We start from the raw sequence: 18,681 nt of genomic DNA on the forward strand, positions 1-18,681 counted from the left end.
CATCATCATCACTATCGCTGGTACTGTTATTACTTAGGACCTTCATTATTATGTCCTCTGAAGGAATGAGGTTACTGTGGACCCATTAAAAAGGCACTGTTTGCATCACCGAAAGGGTTCATTTTCTTTCTTTCTTGATAATGGATTATGAATGAGCAGTGGTGACTAGTAAATATATCGCTATTACTAACAACATAGGAGGAGCTTGCCCTTGGACTCCAGACAGAGCCATGCTTTCAGAGGTACCACACTGGCTACTAGACTCAGATCACCTTCAAGGGGTCTTTTTGTTGTCTGGGGTACTAAGCAGGAATCCACTCCAGTTTATAATGAGGCTCACTTTGTAGCTACTAGTTTTCACTGAAATGACTATGATAATTTACTTTCTGCATCCCCACATAAGTGGGATGGGACTTCATGTACCAGTAAATTTATTTCATTTTATGGCCTCCTATGTATCAATATGCAATAGTATCAAAATGTTTCTTTTAAGATCTGTGATTTAATGCTTTTTCAGGGATAAGAGAATATAACAGCATGTAGAATTTATGGTTTCTGATTTGATTCAGCATAGAATATACTGGATTTACATAAACCGAACAATATTATCCCTTCAAAACAACTTCAAAATCCCTTTCAATGCATGATTAAAAGTGCTTTTAAATTTTTTCCTACAAAATTTAAATGCATCTAATATACCTATAAAATCTTATATGTCAGCTACATAAACTATGACACAGGATTCATAAATTTGCTACATAAACAATGAATCGGGTCAAAATAATAATATTAATAACAACAGCTAAAACCCTTTACACTTACTAAAAGCCAGGAAGTACACTAATGCTTTCACTCTTCATCTCGTTTAACCCTTACAACCACCATGTGTGGTTAAGTACTATTATTATTCCCTTTCGTACAGATGAAAAATAAGACTTGAGTCTTAGAGCAAGCTTTCTCTACCTCAACACTCCTGACATTTTGGACCACATAATTCTTTATTATGGTGAAGATGTTTTGTGCATCATAGGATGTTCAGCAGCATCCTTGGTCTCTACCTGAGAGATGCCAGTAGTAACCCCACTCCCAGATGGGACAACCAAAATTGTCCCCAGACACTGCCAAATGTCCCCTTGTAGCAAAATCGCTCCCATTTAAGACCCACCAGCTTAGAGAAATTAAGTCATTTATTAAAGATCGTACACCTAGGAAAAAGTTGAGCAGGGATTAGGGGACAGGCATGCAATCAACCAATAAAATATAAAGCTGGTCACTCTGTGATAGTCTAAAGGACATAAATTTTCTCTCAAAAGAGAAAGCTAAAAATGAAGATGAACTACGAGTGCCCTCCTACAGAAAGGTCTTCGATGACCACACCAGACAGGGTTGTTCTACTTTGGTTTCCTAATGAAGACCCATTTCCCGATGGCTATCATCCTTGAGTAGCTTACTCCCCAGCCTCACCTCCCCCAACCTACCCCAACCTGCTTTCTGTACTGTTACATCTATCCCAAAAGACAATCACCAATCACTTGTTAGGGCTGATTTCACCCTTCAGTAAATAAGACACAGTCCCAGCCCTCACAGAGCTCTATAAAGAACATGACATATCTGCTTCCTACCAGTCCCCTTGGATGGTCCTGTACCGCTCAAAGTCTGAGCCCTTTGCACAGTGGCCACTGAATTCTGGTTTCTCTCTGAGGGGACTCCGAGCCTCAGTGACTGAGCACTTCCCATGTGCCAAAGACTTCCTATGTGCTCCATATATATTATTTCATTTTAGGATCCCAAGAATCCTAGGAAGCAAGTACTATTATTTCCATTTGACCAAGAGGAAACTGAGGTTCCAGTAAGTAGGGAACCTACCCAAGCATCGTACAGGATTTTAACCTAAGTAAGCATAGGGGACTCCCAACTCCTGCTCCTGACCTAACCCTGCGCCCTTTACATTTCGTGAATGAGCAAAGGCTACAGACATGCCTCTTCCAAAGCATGTTCTTGGCTCAGTTTACTCATTCCAGCTTGTTCAGAAATTTTCATTCAGGTATCCTCTCCCTCCCAACATCCAAAAGTTAGAAGAATAGAGGATCCAGAGCTGAGCGTGGAGAGGCAAAGGGGAAACTTCAGGCAGTGACCTCGTGAACTTTGAAAAAGGCATTATCACATTAAATCTGAGGCAAGAACACGCTTTCTTTTATCTGATTCTATTTTCGCCATTAGCTTTTTACGCACAAAGAGTTGTGTATTCACGTATGACTGATGACATCACTTCAAAGCACTTTAAGCTGTTTAAACTAAAATAGACAATTTTGAAAAAAAGAACCTGGTGGTAGAGGGAGAATTTCTCCCCTCAGTCACATTATTTAAATGTAACTTGCTTTGGGGTTTCTTTTAAGGCTTCAACAAACTTTCCTGAGAGCTCGAGCCTTTGGGTTGAGGCCAAATATGAAAATTTTCATAAATAAAACACCCTGATGAGAAAAGAACAATTGATGGAGTGGGGAAATGAACTCCAAAAGGCATGTCTTTATGATGCTTTGATTTTACTCAGCTTTGAGCAGCTTCATGGGGGTGGGGAGGTTCCACAACTGGAAAAAAGTTATGAAATCTCTGGGATGGAAAGAGCTCCAGAAGCTTCTGGCATCTCAAAGACCTGCCTTGAAACCCTGGCTCCACCACCTCTCTGCTTTGTGACCTCAGTCAAGTTACTTACTTTCCCTGAGTCCCTCATCTGTAAAACAGGATCACTGTGAAGATTACGTAAGATAATGTGTGTGAAGCACCTGGCACACAATAGACACACAATAAATTTAATCAACAGGGTGCCCTTTAGACATATCGATGTTTTTGCCAAAGTTTGTGTTTGGCGATTGTCCTTTAAATGTCCTTCTAATAATTAGTTCACATTATATAGGTGAAATTAGAAGCGTGTAAACTGAGAGTGATCTGGCTAGTGGCCAAAGGACCATTCCTATGGGGCCAGATTCTACCCAGGGACCTCTGTGCTAACTGGCAATGTTTTTCCTTGCAGGTAATTCAGTTGTACGGCATAGAGTGTTTGCCATTACAACAAATGTTGTTCAGTGGTCTGGGATTTCTTGTGGGAGGACCTCAGTCATCAGAATTAGAGAATATCATTTTTGAGCCAAAGGAATTAGAGAACTCCTCGTGTTCAATCTCATCTCTTTAAACATGAGGACACTGAGACCACAGAGGAGAAATCTGACACAGCTAAACCAGTGACAGAATCCTAATCTAGTCCTTAATCTTTCATCTACAACAGTGGTTCTCAAACAGAGGTGATTTTACCCTCCAGGGGACATTTTTTGATCCTCACAAATAGAAGAAGGGGGTGGGAGGTTGCTACTGGTATCCAGTGAATAGAAACCAGGGATTTTACTAAACATCCTGTGATGCACAGGACAGCTCCCAAAATGAAAACATCAACAGTGCAAAGGCTAAGAAACTCAGATCTACACTGTTGGATGCAGCACCTCCAAGGACTGCAAAAGCTGCCTCTTAAGCTGCTGCTATTAGGAGTCAGACCTGGCCCCAGTTTGGATGCTCTCACCAATGACTGAATCAATCAAGTCAATTCTGCCTGTTTGGTATTGAGGGCCACTGGGATTAGGAAGGATTTAGAGATTTGCCTACTCAGGCAACTTAAAGTCTTGGCTTAACTTCTGAAGCACAGTGATATGTCCAGCGTAAGTGCTACTGAAGTCTCAAAGAGGCACTTAGCTCTTAACAGGCAATCTAAGAAAATGATTCTCAAAACTATTTTGGCAAAACACCACAGATCAGTCAAATGATGCACACCGTGCAATGATCAAAATATTCAGAATAATGCACCTCAAACACACACATTTTACCGAACATCTCCAAGATTCATTGTTGGAGTGGAGGAAAGGCAGAAACTGAAGCATTGATATAGAGCAAAAATACTCTCAGAGTTTCTACCCAAAGCTAGAGTTCCATTGAAAAAACTTAAGTAGAAAAGAAAAGCAGAGTTAATGACCCAAGCAATTACGTGCTTTCTGGTTCTTGCCCATGCATGCTCTTTGGTTTGCTGATCTCATAAGATTCCACCGTGGCCAGTGTGAGGGCCAAATAAAGCATGAATGGGGATGTATGTGGTGATCTGCAAAGACATTTGTACATATGAGTCATTTATCAACCTGAGCTTATTTACACGCGGTTCCACCTGGTAATTCTGACTTTAGTTCGGACCCATGGTAAACATATAGGGAGCATCCCAATCTGATTTACTCATAAAGTCAACCCATATTTAATAATTATGTCCAAGGCACCATGTTTTGGGGGAGCACATCCCCTACTTAATAAAATCACAACGATGCCAAGAAGAATGACATGCATTCAATTAACTCTTGTACAGGGAGTTAGAGCATCAATAACTGGAAGAGCAAGATTTCTCCTAGGTAAAAAGATCTAGGGAGACTCCACTGGGTGGGGAGGGGAATGACATTTGAATTGGATTTTAAAGAAGAGATGGGTCTAAGGCCATGTCACCCTGAACAAGCCAATCCTGTCGATCTCAGAAGCTAAGCAGGGTTGGGCCTGGTTAGTACTTGGATGGGAGACGACCTAGGAAGACCAGGTGCTGTAGGTGTAAAAAATAAAATAAAATATACAGGATTGTAAGCTGACAAGGTCCTTGCAATCTGTGAGGTCAACCAAGGGTTGTCTTGCCTAAAAAAAAAAAAAGAGAGAAAGAGAGAGAGATGGGATTTCAGCAGTTAAAAAATAAGAACATACAAAATTCTAGAAAGATTATTAATGAATAAACGGTGACAGAAAACACAAGGCAAATATGATATGACAGTCAGTGAGATGCTCAACTGGACTGTCACGAAGGGGAGTGGCAGGCAGCAACAGAGACAAAGCAGGAACGCTGAGGTGGAGACAGATATAGAAATCCCTAAAATCCTAGACAAGAAGATAGGTCCTTACGAACCAAAAGAAAGCCCGTGGAGGTTTGTTGTTGTTATTTTTACACACACACACAGCACAATCAGAGACACTGTTATCAGAAGAAGTTACCAGACATGGCTGGGCAGAATGGAGAAGATGAAGGAACCAGAAGTAAGTGGAGCAGTCAGGAGGCTATTCAATAATCTAAGAGATGAGTGATGAGACTGGGCCAAGATCATGGGAATGAAAACAGCAAGAAGGAAAAGCCCGCGAGCTGTAAGAGACCCATTTATCATGGGTAAAAAGGAAGAAGAAATATGACTTTATTAGTCATATTAGTCAGCTTCAGTTCTTACCGCATCTCAGCACTGAACCTAGTTCCTAACTCCTGCTACTCAGTCTTTCTGGGTCTATATCACTCCCCCTGCTGCCCAGACTTCTGCTGATACAGTAGGAGGGTGACTGAGAGAGGAAGGGGTGAGCGAGTAGCAGCTGCCCGAAACTCTGACCTCTGACCAGAGTTCACCGGAAATGACAGTATTTGTTGACCCATCCCCATGTAAACTGCCTTGGGCATTATCCCCTGTGGGATAACGTGTCCATCTGTCATCTGTGCTCCAACCAGACCACTGCACTGCTCTCTTTCTAGTCAGCCCTGACATCCTGCATGCACTTGCATGTTGCCCTGATTCATTTGGCAACCTTGAAATATAAACTGGACATATTCTCACGGCTGCTACACATGTTCTTACTACTTTGAGCCTTTATTAGTCATCTCAAGCATAGGAAAACACTTGTTAAAGGACTTTATCGTTCAGAAGATCTTCTCGTCCCTGATGTCATCACTGATCCCTAGACTCTAAATATTAGTACTACTAAGTATGTAGTATATAGATTGGTTATCGACAAATTTGTAAAAATGCATGCCTTAATTTATCCTATCGCCCCTTTAACTTTCTCAACAAGGTATTTAGCTGTCATTTTTCATTGCAAGGCAGAGGACAACAGTCTGCCAATTCCAAGTCAATAAAGCTGAAAGAGCTTCAGAATTCATGAGTCTTAATATGAACCAGGAATGAAACGGGCACAATTCAGCAGAAAATGCACCTGCTAACAAAGCAATACAACTGCTTAGGAGGCAACCTCCCCAAAGGGTGAGATCTACGCACCTTCCCACCCCCACATGAGACGATCTATTATTAACAGCAAAAGCAGCAGTTCTATTGATGACTCACAAGTATGCTGACTCATAAAGGCTGAACATGGGCAGCCTTGACTAAGGGAATCATTTGCTGGATTTAATCAGTTATTGGGCTCATCGAATGTGATTACTGGGCCACATAAAAATCCAAGTGAAAGAAGGGATTAGACACTTGGGGAAGAAATAACTCCATGTTTACCATGCAACAGAGAGGCCACTGTATTATCTACATGTGTGATATCAACTTTATCAATTCTGTCCACCTATGTTTATGTCCTGGGCTGTCTTCCTCCTAATATCCAGAATATTTTTGAGCCATTTGGCCCTTTGAGAGAGAAAACATAAAGAATCAACAAAACATACATTTTAAAAAGACTTAAAAATATGAAGAAAACACAGAAAAGATTCTGAACCATCCTTCTAGACTTTTATAAGCCCAAACTTTCAAGCCCCATGAATAATAGGCAGTACAGCAGGCTACCTTTTTGGTCTAGTGTGGGGAGAGTATATATAATGCAAGCTCTTCCCAACAGCCCTAATTGTCCCCAGTGACCTCAACACATATCTATTATAGCACTTACACCCTCTGTTACAATTATTTTATTCACACGTCTCACCTACAAGCCTGTGTACCTCTTCACAGCGGGTGTTTCTTACAGATCTTATTTCCAGTATTTACCTAAATACAAGGCAATAGTAAGTACTAAGTAAACTTTCATTGAATTGAAATATTTTTGTAAAGTACTATGAGCCTGCCCATCAATATGATATGATTATCAAAAAGATGAGAGATGCCTTTGGCTAAATTTAGTTGCTCACAGAAATATTTCCAGATTTATAAAATGAGTAAATCAGATGTAGTCAGAACCAGAACTTCTTAAACTATCTAAACAGAGCTAGGATTAATAACAAACAAATCAACAGAAACCTTCAAGCTAAAGAGAGTTTCGATATCCAGTGTGGTTTAAAACCCCAACTGCCTGTCATCCTGCGTTCGCAGTCCAGACATATGAAAACTGGACATGTACATACAGAGGTCGCTCAGGTTTATGGATGTACCTTTATTTGTACCTCTGATTGTGCTGACAAATCACAGCATTTCCTAACAGATTGGAATAGGGGAGAGAGAAGGGGGGCGGGGAAGGTATCTGTGTGTGCATGTTTCAGAAGCACTTCTAACATTGATTTGGCTTATAACGTCATCTCTGATAGCAATTCCTTTCTTCAGGGTCATCCTAGAAGTATTAGATTATTTCTAGGTACTTGTGATTACTTTGTACGTGGCCTGATACGCTTTCTCAAAGATATAAATTTCTCACAGCCCAACCTGACAACTTGAAGCTGCAGCTGTATTAAGAACAACCTGACGAGAATTCTATGGAGAAGCAGGTTTCCTGTATAATCCTCTCTAGCTATCAAATTACCATTCCACCACTTCGGCAAATCTCTTGGAAGGATTGGTTCTGATGGACAAGACTCATTCACAAGGCAAAGCGATGGTTCCTCTCAATCATGTTTATTTAAATCCCAATTCAATAAGGTTTTCTGTGCAGAGTGAAGCTACTGGTGTCCTTGCTAACCCAGTAAAAGGTATTTATAACTACACTCTTTCAGCTGAAATTCTGGTCTTGGAAGAGATGAGTACACTCCCCTTAATGCTAAAAGTGAGGCTCAGTGGACTCGCTGTCATTGAAATATTTTCTTGGGCTACTAAGATCTGCCTCGTGAACTCTTTAAGAAAGATATCTACCTCAGATGAGTTGCAGTAGGATGATGATGATGACTCTGAAAGCAAGTGGATTTTTTTTCTTCAACATGGCTTTTAAAGATAAATAAATACATAAGTGAAATGAAATGAAACTTAGCAAAAAAAGCTTAAATGAAGGTAGATAATTTTTGTATCCTGGACTGTCCTTCCCCTGATGTCTAAAGCAAACCTATGTGATCTTAAGCTTTTTAATATAACATTTATGTCATTCTGTTTCTCTACATGAAGCTACCAGCTCAATCTGGCTAACTACTAACTGAAGCCACAAAACTATACTTAGAACTTAACCAAGTCCACATGAGCATGCTTGTCCCTAACATGAAAAAAAAATCATTGTTACTCCCAATCTGAATGAACCATCAAATAGACAAACCAACATTCAAACAGACCAGCACCTGACGAAGGGATCAAAATACATTTTAAAGTGTCTACCACTCATCATATGAGGTATTCACACTCTTCGAATTTATAGACCCCTGGAAAAATCCCAAGCAAAAGCATTCTGAAAAAGGTTGACGGTTTGGTACATGAAGAAGACCTCAAATTCTGTAACACCGTTCCATCAAGAGATGTAATCTCCACCCTCTTCTCTTGAATCTGAGGGCGGGTTCCACCATGCCAGTTTCTTGGCTTAGGCCATAATTAAGAAGCTGGCAGCTTCCGCTCCCTGTCTCCTGAAACACTTGGGTTAGGAAGCCAGCTACGAGCGCAGATACCCTGAGACCACCATGCAATAAGAAGCCCTAGTTCCGCAGAGACACCCAAAGGACGAAAGCCATGTGGAGAGACAGGAAGGAACACGGAGCACCGAGACTCCCCACACGTGAGTGAAGAAGCAGTCTTAAAAGCGGACCCTCCATCCAGCAGCCCCAGTGAACACCAGATGGGTCAGATTCGAACCACTCGGCGAAGTCCTTCCTGAATTCCTGACCCGTAAAATCATGAGCAAATAAGAACTGCTGTTTTAAGCCATAAGTTTAGGGATGGTTTGTCACTCAGGGACAGATTAGGAGACATGGGTCTATTTCATGTGAAAATAAGGGTGTGATTAAAAATAGCAAAGGTCAAAACAATCCTCTGTTAATTTGCACTTTGCATGACTTCACTGAAGCTGGTACAAGACAGGTCGGTTTTTATTATTATTATTATTGTTGTTGTTGTTATTATTATTATTACATCGACACAATAAAATTTGCAACACCATTCATGTCAGATATGCAAAAACATGCTTTCAAAAATAATCAACATAGTAATTTAAAACTTGACAGGTGTGAGCAGCTCTCCTGTAAGACTCCCTCTTACCTATCTATCTCTCCTTAAAATAAAATCGAGGCAACTTTGAAACATGTCATACCCCAGGTTAACTACATGTGACAATGAGAAATTACCATTTACTACTGACGACTATTATGCCCTCTAACTTCAGTGATTAATTTACATCCTGCTCAGTGGTTCACATCCAATTACTACCATGAGCCCGATGAACCCGAACAAGACAGAACTATTTAGCCATCTGTCCGAGCTCACTATATTTAGAAAAGTATAGCAACCTCGCAGAAGCTTTACAGTGTCAGTTCGTTTTCTCTCAATGACTCGTGCACCTCTCCACTGCATATCAAATCATCACACCACTACTTGGGATTCCTGACTTTATCTGGAAAACAGAGCACATAGGAGTCCCTGCGATGACATGATACTCCTTAGAAAAGGTAACGGTGACGTGGTCATCTGAAAGTACCACTGTCGAAACCTACTGGCAGGTTTTAATTGCACAGGTGACTTTTAATATGAAGGTAAACGCTTTAAAGCTATCATACCAAAGTTGAACGCTATCAATGAAAAGCAGACATGATGGACTTTTTGGACTAACTGTGAGCTTTGAATGCTTGGCGAACAAAAAGGTCTAAGCAATTCTATTTTTTTGAAATATGCTTTCCAAACTCGTCTCAATAAAACAGAGTAATGGAGGATGACGACAGTTGATATTCTTCTTTAAATCACCCTTTCCACGGATAAATCAGAAAGACCATCACTGCTTTTCAAGGAATTTGTACCTGTGCTTTGAGCTCAACAGCACCTTGTCCATGAAGCAGGTAATGGGAGATTTCAGGCAAAGGGGAATTCAAACACTAAAAAGTGATGCCTTCAGCATCATCGCCACCACCCCCTCACCAAGGTTTTAGTAAAATCACGAGACAGCTCAGCAGTAGCAAGCCTTTTACCCCAGCAGACCCACTCTCGTGAAGGTAGACACATGCTGGGCCACACAAAGGGCCCACAATCAATTTATAATTACAAAGGCAATAGCAACACAAAGATAAAGCAGGCAACGCACCGAGGAGAAACCAAGAGACTGTTTATTACAAATGAGCGTCTACCATGAGCCAGATTTGTGAAGAGCTGTGCCACAAATGACTCCACCAATCAGCTTTCCTTTCCCAGAAAGACACTCTTACCTCTGAGATGTTTTCTTATATTTCCTCCTGTAGGAAAAGAAGCATAAACACATATCAGGAAAGGGTTTGCGGCAGGCAGTGGGTTAGAAAAGGAGCTTCAGCAGGGATGAACACGGAGGGAAAACTTTGTAGAAGGTTCTCTCTGTGAGGCTTGTGGGTCTCAAAACCCAGTTAAAAGCTTTGGTCAGATGCCTATGGCCATTAACAGTTACAAATAGCAATCCAAGAGCTCGATGGCTCTGCCCCTATGTTCTTCCCTTCCCCCTCTGAGGGCACTGGAGCCTCTTGGTTGAGATCAGGACTTCAAGACAGTAAGAACCAGGTTCAAATCTCAGCCCCTCCTTTACCAGATCCACAGGGTGTGCTGACAGAGGCTGCACAGCATTCTTTTTGTCTGGCATATGGTAAAGGGTCAATAACCATTGGCTATTTGTACTGCAACCCCCATCGTCTACCACTGAAGTCCCTTTAAAGATGTGCCTTTTAAAATATAAATGTGTAATCATGCAGCTAAAACCAAACGATCAGACATAAGTCTTCAGAAAAGGAAGACATGAGGAACCGGACAATCACAAAGTCTAGAAGCAAAAGTGGTGAGCGCAGCATTGGGAACGTGCTAAGGGCTCGGCTGCGGGCTCGGGGGACACTTCTCAGGAAGCAGAAGCGCACGGAGTTCTGCCCACCTCAGTCCTCACTTAGCCTGGGGCAAATCTACTGGGGTTAGGGCCTCTTAGTCTTTCACAGGGAGAACATCTGTTCTGGCTATCCCACGGAGGTCCCATCATAGTAACAATCCAAGGGAGAATGACCACGAACGTTTATTTCCCCCGATATCCCAATGCTTTTCACGTTGGTGTCAGACTCTGAAGATGGTCAGCGGAGTTTTAATAGGGGAGGGATTAGAGGAAGACGGACCTCCTGGTAGCATCTCCGGGAAGGGCAATGCTTCCCGCTCGCCCTTAGTTCCACATCTACGTCCCCATTACAGTCACTGCACCTAGGAAGCCAAGCCACTGACTTGCGAAAAGAGTCGTATGTCACCTGTTGTTTTTTTTTTTTAAAGGCACAGATGTTTCAAATGCAGAATCCTGATGGCCTGTGACATTTTGTTCAAATGAAGACATACGGGGAAGCGCTACGTGTTAAGTGCAGAAAGCAGCAAGCAACCCATAACCGACAGTGTGGTCTCGACTAGATATGTACTGATATCTACTTAACTGCAAGGAGACGCACCAGCATGACAGCCATGATCCCAGGCTAATGGGTTAATGGATCATTTCTTCTATTTTCACTTCTATGGATTTTCCAAATTTTCTTTATATAATAAGCACTATGAATATAATTAGAAAAAAAAAACAAAATATTTACCTGTATATACACAGTCACACATGTAGATATACACATATATAGAACTATATGACTATATGGAGATATTTACACGTATGAATTACATAAATAGGGAGGATGGTCAGCTAACTGAGTGTGTTGGCTGTAAAGCAGGAATAATCAGAACACCTCTCTCAAGAACTTATGGTGAAAAATAAATGAGGTCACCCACCGGAATGTCCGCTCCCCAGAGGCAGTTCTTTGTATGCCTCCCCACTGTATCCCAGGGCCTAAAACAGGGCCTCGCACTCCCTCCAAAAGCGGGCATGCATGTGCACTGGACCCTGTCGCCAGTGACAACTCACACTCTCCCGGCGGCAGCCAAAGGCACAGGTTACATCTACGGGCACAGAGCACGGGGGGCTGTGGGTGTGCCCATGTTGGCCCCGCCATCTAACACACCGGGCTAAGGAGCCTCTGGCAGGACCAGGAAATAACCTGGTGAGAGTGTGCGAGGCCCAAAGCGAGGGGCAGGAGGACCAGACGGAGGCCCCTGGCTTCTGTCCAGTGGCCCAACTAGTTCTATCAGCAGACGGTATCTCCAGAAGCCAGAAGGAGGAGACTTTCGCTATTGGCTTCCACAGACTTCTCCCAGCATTTGTCAAGGACCATACAAAGACACTGCTGGGAGCGTCAAAAAAAACATCAAAGATGAACAAAACTAAGAATGGCTTCTTCCATTTTCAGCACTACTAGTAAGAAGCGTTCGACATACATCGCTAATCCTCATAATAACATTAAGATCCACTCTCCGAAAGAATGTGAATTCTAAAAAAAGGAAGTTCAGACACGTGCCTCGAGTGTTATTTTATTATGACAACCAATACAAGGAGAAGCTCGGGCAGCTTCGTGAAAGAAATGCTCTTGATCGATGGGTGGGATTTCAAGGAGAAGAAATATGTCCGTGTGAGGCGGGCCAGTGAGGAGGGCGTGCCTCAGAGTCTCAGACCAGCAGCCCAGGCCAGCTCAGCCCAGCCCAGCCACACAGGGAAGGAGGCAGCAGGTAACATGGCTGAAAAGTGTTGAGGACAAAGTCGAAAAAACTAATAGCGTCCTTTTTCTTTTAAAGATGACACCTGGGGAAAGGGGTCACTTCTTGTATTGTCTTATCTCATCTCTGCTTACCCGGAAAGACAATAGAGCTCTGGAATGTGACAGGCCTGGTTTAAAACCCAACTCCCTCTTCTCTCTAGCTGTGAGACCTCAGGCAAGCTCTATGCTAAATCAAGTTTTATTTTCCACAGCTATGAAATGTAAAGAATGATCTCAGAGGACATAATGTGCTGAATGAATTTCCAGGTATTGTGCATGCCATGAAAGGGGCATTTTAAAAATTTTAGGTCCCTTTGTCCCTTGTTTTGAGCTTCTTGAGGTCAGGGGTCCTAGCGTTTGGACCTCTATATCTATCTCAACAGCTCATACATGGTCAGCACACGACAAATGTCTGCTGGCAAAATAAATGAATCATGTGCGCCTGCCACTCACACCTATCAAAATATGTGTTGTATATTTGGTAGATCCAAAGAAAGAGAGACCAAAAATCTGATTGTTCGGTCCGGCTCACCTTCCCAACCATCCCTACCCTCATAGATGTGTTCTCGGCCTCACAGGTCCTAAAGTTCTCACTTCCCATCTTATCCCATTTACACATAAATAGTCCCAAAATCAAGACAGGCCCAATCCAAATAGTGTCCTCTTACACTGGAATGGGAAGGTCAGCACCAGAAGCACAATAGAAAACACAGATCCAAGGAAATCGCCCTGCTCAAGATCTTGTGACTCGACTCACGCATCATCTTGTCTGAGCAAGATTCGTGAGGCCTGACTGAGCCCGACTCATCTTTCCGCTGTCAGCTCAGATATCCCTCCTGGAAACCTTCTAGGGCCTCCTAAACTGGGTAACTTCCCTTTCGTGTGCCCCACGGTGGCCAGAGCCCACCCACATCATTGCATTTGTCACTCCAGACGGTTATGACCTGTTCCGCTGAGGGCAGGAATGATGGCTTGTCCGCTACCTTCTAGTGCTTCTCTTACGTCTAACGCGATGCCTGGCAAACGCAGCTGTTCATTACATTGCTGTGGAATGAATGAATTTATCGAGAAACTGATCCAAAACTTGCTTTTCTTTTCTCCTGCTCATTTCCCCTCTGTTTGGTCATAGTTTCCCACAAGCAGTGAGGACATATACATCTACCGTGGTGTTCTATACAGGAAGATAATGAGAGAAGCGGGGGGTGCTCACAACTGTTGAGCACCTCCTCTGTTCCATGCCCGTTATATAATAATCTACTTTGACCTCCTACAGATCCTGGGAGGTTCACCTCACTTTATACTCAATGGAAGTGAGGCTCAGAGAGGTTAAGTCATTTGCCTAAGGATACAGAATCTTAAAGTAGGTGAGACAGAAAGCAAACTCTGAAACTCTCAAAGCAAATTAAGGAAATTAGGCAAAGTCAAAGGGTGCCAGGAGGAAACTTAGACACTAGACAAAAACAAACAAAACCAACAACAATAGAACACACTGGGTTCTTTCCATCCAAACACAGGAAATGAGCTGGAAAAGAACCCAGTTTATTTTTGGCCTTTTGTTTTTAAGAACGTCAACGGAATTTATCCCTGATTCATAACCTGCGAGACCAAGAGACTGTTTTTAAATGTTCTGTTTTTGTGTTTCGAACTTACTTTACATTTCTAATTTTTGAAACTTGAAACAATACACCGCTAATCTGGAGATTCACATAGCTGGTTGGAGCTGGTGTAGAAAGCAGAGAATAAACAGGAGCTATTGAGCTCTGGGATCAGGCAAAGCTGGCAGTGTGGGAGATGGCAAGTCATCCATCCCTACGAGGCCAGGCTAAGGACGCTGCATCCATGGGGGCCTAAAGCAGTGCTTTTTAAACTGTTCCCCAGAACGCTCTCTGCCCTTCACAGACACAGGTGTATGCATGTGCGCGCGCACACACACACACACACACACACACACACACACACACATACACACAGATACACACACAGCACTGTTCGTTTTTCAGTTTTTTTAAAGCATTATACCATAATGCTTTACGATCACTTGCCTGAGCTCAAATGCTTTCTCCAACTTATTGCATCCAATAAGCTGTGTGAACTTTAGTAACCTTCATCACTTTCCCAACCATCAGTCTCTTCAACTGTAAAATCTAGGTAATTAATACCTGCTCCACAAAGTGATGTGAGAGCCGAATGCAAAAAATGGACCTAATGATTTACATTTAGCACAACGCGGGGTATCCAGGTAATGTCTGAAAAAGTCGGCCAATCTATTAATAACAATAGTATTGAATAAATAGTAATGGTATTGTAATTCAAGAGATTGCCAAGTTTTGTTTTGGGGGAAAATATAGTCTTTCATTGATTAAAAAAAGTGAAGAAAAAAAGGTTGAAGATTGTATTCTAAAGTGGAATACTGAAGACTCCCAATTCCCTTTCGCTTAGAACACTCGAACCACAAAGAAAGCAGGTGCTAATCTCGGTCCTGCTGAGAGGAGGAGCTGAAACCCTGCCCAGCGCCTGTCCCCCCATGGTCAGGGGACCCTGCGGGCTGCGCACTCGGAGACGCCCACCTGCCCGTGGTCCCAGCGGGGTCAGCAGAACTGCACGCTTCCCTCTAATTTGACATTTTCTAATTTAACATTTTACCTCTAATTTGACAAGTTAGGCCATCGTTCCGAAGATGGGGGGGGAAAAGGTAAAACTGGGTATTTATATATAAATGGACACAATACTACTCCCTAGAAATACCTAAAATTATCTTTTAGCAAAGATCCTGTTTATCAATAATTCTCTAAAAACTGAAGCTCTGTGAGTCGCTTACATTCTCTAAAAGTCGTAACTCCATGCAGAGACATCACGTGCTATCGCGAGAATTACTGACTGACCCATATCCATCTCAACAGCAAATTAAAAGACTCCTGGTCTTCACTGAAAATCAAAGTCTGTTTAAGTCTGGAATGTTTCTAGGGAACTGTGGCTTTTCCATGAAGTATCAAATGGGGTGTGTGTGTGTGTGTGTGTGTACAGAGCAGGGGAAGGGATGAGCTCGAAAATCAGCCCTTAAAGGCTGCAGCCCATCCACATCGAGCTGATCACATTCTAAGTGGATAGCGAGATCAGAGCATCATCAAAGAGCAAAGGGCACTGACCCTCCCCCAACATTTAAAAAGATTCTCCCAAGTTCTCCATGGCTGTGTCATCCAGCAGAGACTTCTGGAGCCTGAACTTCATTTTACCTGTCCTGGCCCCAAACAGGGAGAGAAAGGATGAAACTAAGTAAGCATAGAGGGCGCTTCTGCCCATAGTAAACCTGAACCTGCCGGGAGTAGAGACAGCAAGGAAACAGCAAAAAAACAACAGTGAGGTGGGAGGAAGGATGCTTCTAAGGGGCTACATTAGCTTGTCGACGCCCCCGAGTTCTCAGAGCGCCAGGCACGCCAACAATCAAATGTAAGTTTCGCATACTCCAAAGTCAAACAGATGATTTGGGAATCACTCCTGATAGCCCGAGAGTCAGTTATGCACTGATGCTAAATTACGAAGCGTCTGGCAGTCTTTCACTTTTTTAAAGTGAGTATCTTTGAGTAAGAGCCATATGGGTCCTGCAATAATAAGGTTTATAAATAGGCTTAATATTCAAACGAGCTGGCTTAGAGAAACCGACACTTGTGTTCAGTTTCTAAGTTGACAGCAAGATACCTCCCAGTTGGGCACAAGAACGTTCTCTGGTATGGGAAGCTGAGTGAGTAACAACTACACACAGGCGCAGTGAGAATTCCCACTCTGCCTTCAGTGTACTCCGGGGTTTCTGTGCAACGATGACTCACTCTGCTCCAGATGCCGTCGGGGCCCGGCTCCCTCCTTCCTTGCTGAGGTCACTACTGCTGCAGATGCACAGAGAGCTGTAGAAATTCTGGTTCTCAGCCCTCAGTTCTCTCAAGGGAGAGGTGATGGGAGGACAGACTCAAGGAGACAAAGAGCATGGTGAGACTCATGGAGTTGACATGTTCACGGAAGTTCAGATCGCATGCAGTTCACTCATGGGAAACTGGACTGAGATAAAAATGCCACAAATACTCGTGGAAGGAGAGGATCCGAATGATCATCTGATCCTCTGGTTTCGCTTTTCATTGGCATTTGAAGTGCAGACTGTACAGAAGCGGATATCCGTAGAAGCCTCTCCTAATTCTGTCTTAAGCCATGTATATGAACTACTCTACGTGTGGCTGAGAATGGAAGGTCTTTGCATATTTCTTTCATTTCTACCAGTGATTACATTTCCATGCTGTGTACGTTAAAACCTAGAGTTGCAAAGCTGTGTATATCGACTGCTCAATGGCCATTCCCGTATTTTGAACAAGTGAATGCCAGAGAGAAAATATATATAAATTGCAGTCGCCAGGCACCTTCCAGCAGACTATCTACGGTGAGAAAGAGAAGATATTAGAGAAAAGAGAGCCTGTCTTCTCTTACTTGTTCAAGAATTTCTTAACTGACAAGCTATAGAATGAAAAATCCATGTGGGCAATGATTACATTCTCCCGCTTGGCCAAAGATCCAAGGCAAGAAAAAAGACCAAAAAAAAAAAAAATGAAATGACATAAATTCACTTTCACCTCAAATAACCAAATAGTTAGGAAAGAATTTTTTTTGTTGTTTAAATTTTCTAAAGAATTTTTCTGCGAGGTTTTCTGTTGGGGAAAAAAAAAAAACTGTCCTAGAGACTCATACCCTTTCATCTTGCCACTTAGGAAAGGATGATCATATTCAGGGTCAGCAACTCCCAGAGCACGAAACTCCCATATGTTTACCCAAAAGTGATGAGGTCAAATTCAAATGAAGGGAGCCTTTGACAGTGACGTTTGGGGGTGAGGGCGGTGAATCTGAAGACAAAGAGAAAGCTAATCCAAAAATTATAGAAATAAGACGATCAATTTTTAACTCACTCCTAGAAGCAAATGTGTTTCTGTCTAGTGCTGGCTGAGCAATGGGAGGCGAAGAAACCTTTAAGGAGAAGGTTTAATCGAAACTAAACACCCCCACAGGAAGCCCCACCTGAAAGGGCACCAACTCACACAGCCAATGCACACGATGCCCTGGGGTCTGACTCTTCACTGCTCCCCTTCCCCTTCCCAGACCCCTCATCTGTCGCAGACAGCTGGCTAGACACAGAAACCCAAATCTCTCGTTCATGCCTGCTTCTCCCCTGGGCATGGGTTAAAAATTCCAGCACTCAGATTACTGTCTAACAGGCCCCAAAATGGGACCCACCCCCCCAAAGCAAGTGAACTCTTCCTCTAGACAGCGAAATTTTTTGAGCAGACCAAAATTTATTGCCTAAAGTTGGGCAGTGAGCTAATCAGTGGCCGCAGTGGGAAAATATGGCAAGGTTTTTAGGGAAAGAAAACAGAAAGTAAATGTCACACTTGTAGAAGTCCAAGTAGTACTTCTTTGCATAAATGATTTATCCCTCTATTCACATAAATACAACCACTCGCTGTGTTGTAAGTACAGCAAAACTGTGTGGGTGGGAATGGAAGAGATTTTCGTGACCTCCTTCCTGGGTGCCTGGCTCCTAGTTAGATAAATATCAATGAGAAAGGCTGAAAACAAAAATGTTTTTTCATATCTGTGACAACACATCCAAAGTGGAGAAAATCCAAAGGATGAAGACAAAAATCTCTCTTCGCAGATTTATCTTTGGACTTCGGGGAAGGGCAGGGTTTTTTAATTCAATTATCCAGGGAGTTGCTTCCATGAATTCTCTTATTTTTCCCCATGTGGATTTAACCAGAACAAAACCTACATCTTCTGCCAAGTTGAACTTCAGCAACTAGTCTAATTTTTCTAAGCCTTTTTTGTCTACTCCAGAAGGATCCCTTCCCTCTCCCCTCTCTTCCCAGCTCTCA

At 42.6% G+C, this 18,681-nt stretch overlaps 1 protein-coding gene across 1 annotated transcript in view; it reads right to left on the reverse strand.

The window, feature by feature from the left end:
- PDE1C (phosphodiesterase 1C) overlaps positions 1-18,681 on the reverse strand; it is a 249,684-nt gene that overhangs the window by 216,640 nt on the left and 14,363 nt on the right. Inside the window, exon 2 of the mRNA XM_023532039.1 lies at positions 10,358-10,384. Coding sequence (XP_023387807.1) covers positions 10,358-10,384 — 27 coding nt within the window. The remainder of the gene's footprint in view (positions 1-10,357; positions 10,385-18,681) is intronic.

Source organism: Pteropus vampyrus, unplaced genomic scaffold, assembly GCF_000151845.1.
Source record: "Pteropus vampyrus isolate Shadow unplaced genomic scaffold, Pvam_2.0 Scaffold75, whole genome shotgun sequence".
Lineage (NCBI taxonomy): Eukaryota > Metazoa > Chordata > Mammalia > Chiroptera > Pteropodidae > Pteropus > Pteropus vampyrus.